This window comes from Doryrhamphus excisus, linkage group LG7 (genome assembly GCF_037039965.1).
Source record: "Doryrhamphus excisus strain RoL-2023G ecotype Guam linkage group LG7, RoL_Dexc_Guam_v1.1, whole genome shotgun sequence".
Lineage (NCBI taxonomy): Eukaryota > Metazoa > Chordata > Actinopteri > Syngnathiformes > Syngnathidae > Doryrhamphus > Doryrhamphus excisus.
The window spans coordinates 22,054,844-22,065,739 of record NC_136363.1 but is presented as its reverse complement, the minus strand read 5'-3'; the positions used below and the strand labels follow the sequence as shown (position 1 = coordinate 22,065,739).

General features: G+C 45.5%; 1 protein-coding gene across 1 annotated transcript; it reads right to left on the bottom strand.

Moving 5' to 3' along the window:
• Positions 1-106: 106 nt before the first annotated feature.
• Positions 107-10,534, bottom strand: vps41 (VPS41 subunit of HOPS complex). The gene is made up of 28 exons (XM_058059530.2): positions 10,313-10,534; positions 9,863-9,901; positions 8,807-8,914; positions 7,470-7,547; positions 6,707-6,781; positions 5,972-6,034; positions 5,418-5,483; positions 4,040-4,159; positions 3,815-3,961; positions 3,685-3,751; positions 3,525-3,622; positions 3,319-3,448; positions 3,104-3,219; positions 2,919-3,037; positions 2,713-2,794; positions 2,553-2,645; positions 2,357-2,484; positions 2,041-2,185; positions 1,937-1,978; positions 1,809-1,859; positions 1,589-1,726; positions 1,457-1,511; positions 1,210-1,350; positions 1,005-1,141; positions 822-921; positions 696-740; positions 550-629; positions 107-469 (listed from the first exon to the last, which is right to left on the bottom strand). The coding sequence occupies exons 1-28, from the start codon at positions 10,331-10,333 to the stop codon at positions 389-391; spliced, it is 2,565 nt and encodes an 854-aa protein (XP_057915513.2). The 5' UTR covers positions 10,334-10,534; the 3' UTR covers positions 107-388.
• Between the last annotated feature and the right edge of the window lie 362 nt (positions 10,535-10,896).

Genomic DNA, 10,896 nt, shown 5'->3' with positions numbered 1-10,896 from the left:
ATTTATGAAATAAAAACTCAAATGTTACAAACGTTGACATGAATAACAACGATTTATTCCTTTTTCTATGGTACTTGACCTCACTGGGTGCTATGCTGGAGCCTATCCCAGCTGACTTTGGACAAGAAGTAGCATACACACTGGACTGGTCGCCAGTGGCAGAGCACATATAGACAATCAATCATTCACTCTCACATTCATACTTATGGACAAACCGACTCTCCAATGAATGTATCATACATGTATTTGGAATGTGGGAGGAGACCAGAGTACCCCGAGAAAACCCCCGCACACAAACCACAAACACTTTATAAAACATGTTTTTCTTTATTTTCTAGACCATGTATCCCACTTTTAAATTTAAATAGCATTATACCGTATTTTTGCTCTATTTTTTCATCTCCAGGATCCCGCTTCCTGGCCCATGTCTCTTTGCGCTGCAGATGTTACAAAACTGCAATCCAGGAATCTGAAAACAAAGAAAAAGAAGTAAATATGAGGTTTGATACCGCATATACTGCCAATGTGTTATTATGCGTGTGTTCATACGGTTCCTGTGGACGGTAAACACTCCTTGTGGAACATGTGTCTGCAGTGGAACACCACCACGCTGAAAGGCTTGGCCATCTCTGAAAGTGACGCATCAGTCAGATAGGAAATGCTGCCAATGGTAGAAAGCCGCATGTGGGACTCACCTGAGGGTAAAATGGTAGCGTGGCACGACTCGCAAATGTTCTCTTCTGCAAGGAAAGCAGAGTAATGTTGTGATTGATGAGATTTATTTGATGCGTGTGCGTCACCGCCATAAAAAGCACACGCACCGTCAACCATGATGCCTCTGCTCTGGGTGCGATGCATCTTCTGAAGCAGAGACAGCGAGTCGGCCACCAGGATCTTCTTACATCCCTCCCTGAGAAGAATCTTCCATTCGAGGAAACAAGAAGTTGATTAAGAGACGACACAACATGGCCCTCAGGTACGCTGCTGACTCTACGAGCATCAACCTGCAGGTTGTAGTCCTGAAGGATTTTCACGAGGGAATCTCTGAGGTTGGGGATCTCCATGTCCTCCTTGATGCGATGGATGAGCAAAATGGGATCCACGTGGGTTCCGATGTTGTTGAGAAGGCCTGTGATGAACGCTGGAGACGTACAAGATATGAGCGTGGTTCCTTTGGTGGGATGCAGCCGAGGGGTTATGGATCCATACGTGGCTTGTCGATGGAGTAGGTGATGAGATCCTCCCAGAGTTCAGCGTCATCCTGCTCTTTGGCGAACTCGATGGCCTTGTCCACGTCCTCCAGCTCCTTCATGATCATCTGCAGGGCTCGTTTGCAGTTGCCCATCCTGCCTGGAGACACCACAAAAAAAGTGGTAAAAAGGCTTTGCTACACACCCTAAAATGCACCATTTGACACAGCTATGCTAGTGTTGCTAATGTTTCTATTGATACCTACTGAGCAGGAAGACCGTCTCCTCCACAAAGTGTCGCTGCTGACAAATCTCAAGAGCCTGACAAACACAAGAGGAGATTGCCGATGAAGATCTGCAAGACCTGGTGGTGTCTTCTGTCACTGAAGTATCACCACCTTCTCAAGAGGACAGTGGGTGCTGTCTCTCAGGAAAGGCAGGAGATTGGGGCGGTCGTACTCGGCGTACAGGCCGATCTGTTTCTCGTGATACTTCTGGCCTTTGTGGTGGTCTCGCTTGAACAGTTTATGGAGGTACTACAAGCGTGGAGGGGAATAATAAACCACGTTAGGAGTAGAAAATGATTAAAAATGTCAAGTTATGGAGATCTTAAGTCACCACATGGAGAAGCTCAGGCCTGTCTGCAAGCTCCTCCACCACCTTGTCGATCTGATGGTCGCAAGAAGATAAGAAGGATTAGTGTGCATTAGAATTGTTTTTAGCAGATGAAAAAGAAGAGCACTCACAGATATCTTGTCTTCGTTGTCAAGCAGCATGTCAACGGCTTTCTGCAGACACACTAACGTCAGTCAAACAACCAAAAAACCACCGTGAAGACAAGCACATGCACCTCTCTGTCAAAGTCCATGAGGAGGACGATCTTGTCCTCGATGGACGAGAAGAGGTCGTGTTTGTGGATGAGCTGGTACACGTCTTTGTGCCTCAGCCTCAGGTAGATCTCCAGGGCTCTGTCGTAGCGCTGGTCGTACGTGTACCTGGGATCAAAACAACGACTGTTCACCACTTGGAACATCTTGCACGCAGTTTCGTGGTTCAATTATCGCTCTATTGTGCTTTTTCAATCATTCATTCATTAATAACGCTCCAACGCAGTGACTGCCATCAAGGATGAAGATGCAGCCATTTGTGACGTATTGAACATTTACAGTTCAGCCAGCGTGGTGAGCAGGGTGCTGTTGGAGGGTTCCTTCTTTAGGTGGTCGATGACGGCTTGAACGATGGCCGAGTTGTTGTAAAGCTCGCCCGGCCACTCCCGGATCAGCGTAGCAAAACCCTGAGACAGGAGGGAAAAAAAACACTTAAAAAATATCATAAATGCAAAGATGAATAAACTAGAAGTACCTCGTAATCCGTTTTGAGGAAGTCATGCAAGATCATTTCATAGATGGCCGGTCGGAGGCGCAGGTCCCCTCGAGGTAAATACTGGCTGATGGCCTGCAGTGGGAGTTTTAACGAGTTCACTCGAGTCTTCGCACCGCAAGGCGATTTCATCCTGACCTACCTTCAGCTGCCCGATGGTCTTGAATCTGTACACCTCATTTTCCCACAATTCCATATTTTTCCCAAGGATCTTTTGACACTTCCTGCATGCAAACACAAATAAAGGCTAAAGACCAACTCTAAAATCTCTAAAAATTCATTTCGATAAGATTAGATAGATTGCAGTCCTGCGTGAGACACTGCATTCACAATAAAAAAAAAAGTCACCTTGCAGCGGCGTCGTAGTCGCCTTTCTCCACCAAGTGATTAATGTAGGCCATCCCAATCTTCTGAACGTCATGCCTCTTGATGTTTTTGAAGCTGATCTCAGCCGCCATCAGCGCTTCCTGCCCAAAACGGAAAAAAATGAATAACGTGGTGACCATGAAAGCGACTCAACCTGCCGCACAAACCTCATATTTCTTCTTCTCTAGCAGCCAGTCAATATGGTCATCCTGGTCACGCTCCTTGGCCACCACGATATCTTTGGGACTGATGATGTAGAAGAGTGACTCCCCCTCGGAATGTTCTGCTTATGGAAAGAGATTGAGTGCAAATGCTTGTGGGCGTCTACATAACGATGGCTGTTGGCGCTCATCTCTCGGCTCAGACTGACAATCCTCCTCACCAAGACGGTAGTCCCGACACTCGTTCTCCTGGTAGTTGCGTACGGTTAAGGCATCAGAGGAGATTTCCTCACAACTCTCGGGGAGCGGCTGGATGATGTCCAGGCGAGGCCGGGCGAGGAACTCCTCATCCTGCTCGAGCGCACCAAAGAAAGGTCATTTCCAGACTTTGCGGACAGAAGAACACAGCAAGGAAGAGAAGGGCTACCATGTGCTCGGGGTTCTCCTTCACAAAGAACAAGGTGACCAGCTGATCTGCCAGCGGCGCCAGTCCACTGATGAAGAACTCCGTCTCGAATGCAGAAACTGAAAGCACACGAGGATGTGATATGGGGAACTTCCAGATGATTCTGATGTTTTTTCCTCACCTATTTCCACGTAACGACTTGGCAGGTCTCTCATTTCAGTGGGATTGCGCTCCTTCACGACACAAATCTGCAAAGAGAGAAGAAGAATTAGAGATGGATGACCACGATAGACTGTGGTGTCGTCACCAACCTTGATGGAAGTCCCCCAGCCCACCACGAGGGTGGTGTCGTCCTTCCAACACAGGCTGCACGGGTACATGTCAGGTCTCAGACTGACATTGTCTCGCTGCACGTTGGTAATCCTCTGTTTGGTGCTGATGTCGTAGATTTTGACGCCCTGAGACACAAACAGTGCGGTAAAATGAAATATGATGACATATTCCCAGATGATTATGACGGCGGCGGGGGCTCCTACCACATTGTTGGCCCACGCTATGAGGTTGGCTCGCCACTGGACGTTCGTGATGGTGCCCTCGCCTTCGTGCAGCAGGGAGGTCTTCCAGCGATTCATCCAATTCCTCTCATACAGGAGAATCTTCAAGAAATAAAAGGTCAGACTTCAGTTCATATGAAATGAGCTGGAGTGCAGTTGCGCCGGACCACCAGCAGATGGCAGCATATGAACAGCTGATTTGGAAGGGATGCTGCATCATGAGACAACTTTGTCTTGTTTTCTATGAAGATGGTTGTAATAACCTAAAAGCAAAACAACTCAATGTAATTTGAATATATAGGCAGAAAATAATAGGCAGAATTGGTGGTGCAGCAGTAGTGTGTCTAGGCAAATTCACTGTGATGTAATGAGTACTTATTGCAGGTGTTTTACTACAGACACATATATAAATATACATATGCATAAATCAGCAAGAAGGTCAGGCGAAGGTCCGTGTGAGTTCCGGGCTTCTGCAGCTGAGCTATGTTAATAAACAATCCGAGCCGACAAAGAGATGATACCACAAAAGAACCGCTGAGGCAAAAATTGAATTTTCTTTTGACAGGACGCGGCTCCCGTCGAGGCGTATCGATTTCCGTGGCAGGCACCTCGCGGAGGCCTTCACAACCCGGCGAGTGCGAGAAATCGGCGGCAATTCAAAGAAAATGGCAAAGCGGCGCACCAACAATGGGCCTGGCGAGGCAAACATAAGTTGCGTCGCCTCAGCCCTCTGTCAAATAAATGTCAGGAGACTTGATCTAAAAATACTTGCTCGATGTCGGTGTCAGGTTATGGCTGCTGCTGAAGGCATTTAGTGAAAGCTACACTAAATACTCTCACTGGACACAACATTAGGCACACTGGCACAAGCCCAAATGATGCTGTGAGAATTTTCATTTTTCCATGCGTCATGAGGGGGTGTAATTATTAGAAATAATGCTGAATATACTTAATAATATGCCAATATGAATGTGCTGGATCCTGCAGGTACAGCTATGGTCCATCTTATCTTCTCCAGTGCCATGAAAAAAAAAGAGAAAGCTTAAAAACCTTCCAACTATGTACAATTGTTATAATGATCCATTCTGTGTTTGTGCCAAAACATCTTTTTTAGCCTTTCCTTGAACGCTGTTGATCGGACAGCACTTTGTGAAAATGGGCACCTCTCCCGAGAGCACTCCAGCAAGAAGCTTTCACGGCAGACAAAGACGCTGCGCATCGTTTTTAGCCACGCTCAAGTGAGTGAGTGCGCCCGCCTGCGATGGGGACGAATGATGGGAGACGACGGGGGAAAATGCCTAAAAAGTGCCAAACGGTAAAATAACACAGTTTTAAAAAAAAAAAACACATTCCAACCTACCTTGTTGCCGCCGGTGACAAACTGCTTGTAGTTGGATCTGGAGAAGTGGGGGTGCAATGCCACCACCTGCAGGACAGATTACACTATTAACATTTGGCTCTTCCGCTCCTATCGTGGAATTTGATTCATGTTTTGGAAACGCAATATACGAATAAAAGTCCTGAGTCGGTCGCCACTTGGCCGCTTCTTCATTCTTTATTTCTCAAAATATCATGAACATTTTTTAAATATTTCAAATTTATGCTCCTAAAATTGCCACAAATGGTCCTCGGCCTGCAGCTTGGACACCGCTGCCACAGAGACCACAAGCCCTGATAGACCGGGACCAGAAGGTCCTGCTCCTACAAGATGAGGAGGTGGCTGCCACCGCAGGCAAGGCGGATGAACCGTGTTGCCTAAGTGACCAGGATGGAGGAGGCGGGGATCAAACACGGATCCATGCTGAGCCCATGCCGTCCTATAAAGTCTATTTTTACATAACAAGGGGGCCTTTAAGCGGACTGTGATGGATGCATGCGTCTCAATACTTTTGTCCATGAAGTATCTGCACTTACTTTGATGGGGCAGTCAAAGTTCTCGTGGAATCCTTCTCTCGTGTAGAGGCCAAAGACTTGAACCTGAAAAGAGAGAAAAGGTGAATAACTCAGCGTCTCTGCTTTAATTGCCGCCTCTGCAACTCGCCCAGGCCGTCGAGGAAAACCGCAGCCAGGAAAAGACTTTTGATTTGTTCCACAGGGTCGCCAATTAGTGGACACCTTGATTCCGGACAAAAAGAAAAACCCGGGGGCTTCGGAAGGAGGTTTGCTAATCTTGGGCTGGCCTCAGCTGGCTGCAGCCACCTCTTGTGCTGGAAGAGGACGGCGGAGTTGCCATTAGTGCTGCGTCTTCACGTTCCAGCTGGAAGCAGAAGACGCCCAGCTGGGGAATAACTTCATATCCTGGCAACATCTCATCGGCAATTAGGGATTAGGTTAGATTTGTAAGGATTAGAACAGCACCTGACCCACGTGAGCACATCTTGACAGGTTAATGATGAGACAAGATAACCGAGAGGAAAGGAACGTGGCGAAGAGCTCAATGAGCTTGGACACATGCCTGCATCCTACTCAAGGGAATTTAAGTAGAGAGATAGCATGGAGATGAAATGATCGCGCCGCTAAACCTCCCCAAAATGATTTAGCCAAAGCATTAGCATGAAGTTGGATAAGTTGTGCCGATGAAGACGGTGATGCTGCCGCTAGCCTCAAGGCTCAGTAAGCAGCAGCGAGAGATGAGCAGGAAGATCTCACCTTGCCATCCTCGGAGCAGATGCCCACGTGCTCCCCACTTTCATCCAGACTGATCTGGTTGATCTTCACCGAACTCTGCGGGGATGGAATACATCAAAGTACAACTTCAACACCCGTCACTGCACTTTATTGTGAAAAGAAAGTAGCAAAACAAGCAGTAACAAAACTAGTATAGTGCTTTATTTATCCATTGACGCGTGCTAGCATGCTAGATGTTAGCATTCCCGAACGTTCATATAATTGAATAAATCATAAAATACGTATAAAAAGCTAAGAACTGTTTGAGTAAAGGTGGGATACATTATGGCGGTCTACCACCATGCATTTCCAGTAATTACATCATGTTTGCATTCAGACAAAGACTTTTACTGTACATACCCATGTGTATGCTAGCTAATGATGTCCTTTTAATTAAGGAAATGCAGCAATAATTAGACTGATAATAAATAATAATTATTAATAAACAATCATTTGAGTTTAAATATATGATGTATTTGTGACTATACTGATAAACACATGATATTGCACCTGGTCTTCCAAGAATAAGAAGATGTAGCAGGAGGGATGAGTGTTGCCAATTTTGGCCAGTAATCAGACCCCCCAGATAAGTTTTTCCAAAAAAGCGAATCATGGAGTTAGGAAAGCGTCTTTTGGAGACATCTTCTCATCTTCTCATCTGAGAGCCCTCACAGGCAAACTACCGAGAATAAGAAGTGTTATGATTTGTTTGCGTCCTGCCGAGGTTGCCCCGTGTCATACTCACAATTTCAAACTTCTGGGTGACGTTTCCTTGGACGTCCAGCAGGAAGACCTTTCCAAAATGTGTCCCCAGCGCCAGGAACTGTGCAAAAAAACCAATCCAGACGTGTAAATCCAGCTAACGCTCACATTTATTTGTTGAAGGGGCGATGGCTGATAGGTGACGGCTGTTGAAAGGGATTAAATAAAAAGTATTTCCTGACAGGAAAAAGTGAGGATTGGCTGAGCTTGGAGGCAAAAAAGTGTGAAATTGCCCGGTTTGGAAAAGCCCTGTTTATTAAGTCAGGCAGTGTGAAATGGTATTTTCTTCTTCTTAAATTAAAATGCTTAAGCATAATAAATGCACTGTACATCTGACTTATTCCTCCCCCCTCCCCGCTAAGCAGAGGCTATTATTTCTACTCAGCAGCAAGTGGTTTGGGTGTGTGTCTGCTGTGGGAATAAATGCAGAAAGTGTGTGCTTTTGGCATTAGATTAAGTGTGTCGCCTGGTCCTGGTCCTAATCCTGCCCCCCCCTTCCTCTCCCCTCCCGTCTCCGGCAGCATGTGCATGTGTGGCGAGCCCACCATGCTTCAGTGCAGTCTATAATGAAATGCTTATATTTACAGGCACAGCTGAGCGTGTCACACAGAGGCCCCTGCAATCTTCACAAATAAAATAAGCACAAAAAATAAAGAAATAAAAAAAAAAAAAGAAAGAGGGTTCAAGCCTTGTGAGGCGGAGCAACTTTTAAAAAGGGATTTATCGGGATGGGATTGTTCAAACGAAAATCCGATTCAGACGCTTAAAATATGAGGCAACATGCGGCGGGGGTGCGTGCGCTCGTGGCGGCTGGGCGGGAGTGGGGAATTTTGTCATGACGGCGTGACCACAGTGGCGTGGAAATTTTGTCTTATATCAAATGTAGGATATTACTCTTTTAAAACAAGTTAAGGAAACTTGGACAGAAAAAAAACACATTTGTCTTGAATGATCATAAACAGTTCCACTCCAGTCCTGTAGGTGGCAGCCATGCATACTAAAAGGTGAGTGCCGACTCCTTGACCCCGATGAAAGTGTATCCTTAAAAAATAATTAAATTATACAAAAAATATAATTAAAATAAAAAAATATACAATTATCAAATTAATTAATCAAATTAATTAAAAAGTGATCTTAAATTGGAAGGGTCCATCCCACTCCCGTTTCATAGAATATGTGACGTTTATTTATTTTTTTTACATGAATGAATGAAAGAACAAACCTCCCTGGCTGAGGTAACAGGATGAGAAGAAAAGGATCTGCTGCGGAGGAGAGAAACAACGGCCTCCCGCTAGGAGAGGAACGCCCTTTGACCTTTACCTTGTCATGGACGGTCATACAGCTGGCGGCGTCGGTCTGGAGGATTTCCGTCACGCCGTTGGAGAGGCGCTCGTATTTCAGCTTGGGCTCCTCCTCGCTGTCCTCCTCCTGGTTGACAAAGTCGACTCCTGAGATGCTTTCTTAGGACAATATTCATTACACGCACAAGATGATACTTTTGCCTGAACCTGTTGGGGATTGCTATGGTATGCTGTGATGTCATTCTAATGTGGATTATTATTATTATTATTATGATTGCCATCATCTTGTGTGAAATGCTGTGCTGTCGTTTCCATTTTCTCCTCCCCACATTTGGTCTTCTCATAAAGCAAAACTTGAAGTATTCCGGCGGCACGAAGCAATACTTGCGGGGCCGGTCACAGCCTGAATATGACTCCCAATTGGCTTTATAAGCGATGCTGCACAGTCTGAGGCTGCCCACAGGGTGCATCAAACCCCAAACATTGTCTGCTATTATGTCCTACTGAGTCAGAGGGGGTGGGTGGGGGGCGGGGGGGGGACAGCGTGGAAAAAATGTTATTTTCAAAAAACAATCCTTTCCCACTCAACAATGCCATATCTCGGCTATTTCCTGTGTATTATGGTTGTGAGATTCTTTGATGCGAGGGCATTTGTCACGGGCAGCGCGGCCGTATCCAACAACAAAAAGGCTAAATGTTTCCCCTCAGAGAGAAACTAGCTAGTTTCAAACTTTTGCCATCTGCTGCCTGCCCGGTTATTTGTCAGCCACTTTTGCAATATTTTGGTGGGGAGTCACAGTCAGTTGAAAGCGAGGCTAACACACTTTTTTTTTTTTAACACCCAATAGACAGCCAGAGGACAGATTTACTTTACTGAAAGTCCACCATGAAGCATCTCGTGTTAGGCCACATTTCATTTATTCATTGATTGCTTTACATGTGTTGGTTCACCCATTTCTTACGGTACCAAAGTGGGACTAGCAGCCTCAGTCAATCATAATCCCTTAAGAGACATATCAGATATTTGTGATATGCAAATGACGATCACTCACATGATGATTCTCATTGTTCTTACCTCGGATTCATCCGTGAAGTCATCATTGGATTTTCTGCTCTGTTTGCACAAAGAGAAGAGCAAAGGCTTCCATTGAATTCAACTTTACATGAATAAAACACATATACAGCCCAATTTTCCAAATTGTCCATAGGTATGAATGAGAGTGTGAATGGTTGTTTGTCTACATGTGCCCTGTGATTGGCTGGCGACAAACCCAGGGTGTACCCCGCCTCTCCCCCAAAGACGGCCGGGATAGGCTCCAGCATGCCCACATCATGGATGTGCGCAGCTTTGATACGACACAGAAACGCCTTAGAGTAGCTGTGTTAAAGCTAGCGCATATACACAATATAGACAGACACGGAGATATGAAAGTATTATCTTAAAGCAGCATGTTTTATAGGATAGTAGGTGTATTCAACTGCTAGTTAGCATCGCCTGTCAATAATATTAGCAGGCTAGCCTTACCTCTTCCACCACTTCCGCCATGGTTACGCCGCGTATCCGGCTTTAAATATATCTCACCGGCTTGAAAACCTGTTCTTTGAAGCCTGCAAAAGCGGAATTATGTTCCCGGCATGATAAAAACAATATTAACGCCACGGAACGCGGTAATAAAAATGATGCTCGTTAGCCACAGACTGCGCCCCCTGTCATAAGTTGAGTCACATGACCGAGACGCCGGCGCAAGGGGTTGTGGGAATTGTAGTTATTCCGCGCTGTTGTGTTAATCCGGCCTTTATGAAGATAATAATGATCCGTTTTTATTTTTTCTATGAAGTGAAGTGATATTTCAGCACTTTATCTGGAGCTTCTCGGCACTGCAACCATTGAAGAGAAAATATTTCTTATATTTGGTGTCGTGTTTCATCTGAGTGACAAAAGACAGTCTTCTCAGCTGTTAAAACAAACAAATATGGGTCAGCAATTAAAAAGGAAGACAAAAGAAAAGCCAACAGCTCAGCCATCATCCTTCCAGAGCCGAAGACAAAGACGAAAAAGCGGCAGCACCAACATCAGTCTTCAGTCTAATATTAATAATGTATCCACTC

Coding starts and splice junctions, on each gene's coding strand:
- vps41 (XM_058059530.2), bottom strand. CDS start 10,333: ATGGCGGAAGTGGTGGAAGAG. Junction 3,623..3,684: donor AAGTCGTTACGTGGAAATAG/GTGAGGAAAAAA, acceptor GTGTGCTTTCAG/TTTCTGCATTCGAGACGGAG. Junction 2,186..2,356: donor CTCACCACGCTGGCTGAACT/GTAAATGTTCAA, acceptor TTTTGATCCCAG/GTACACGTACGACCAGCGCT.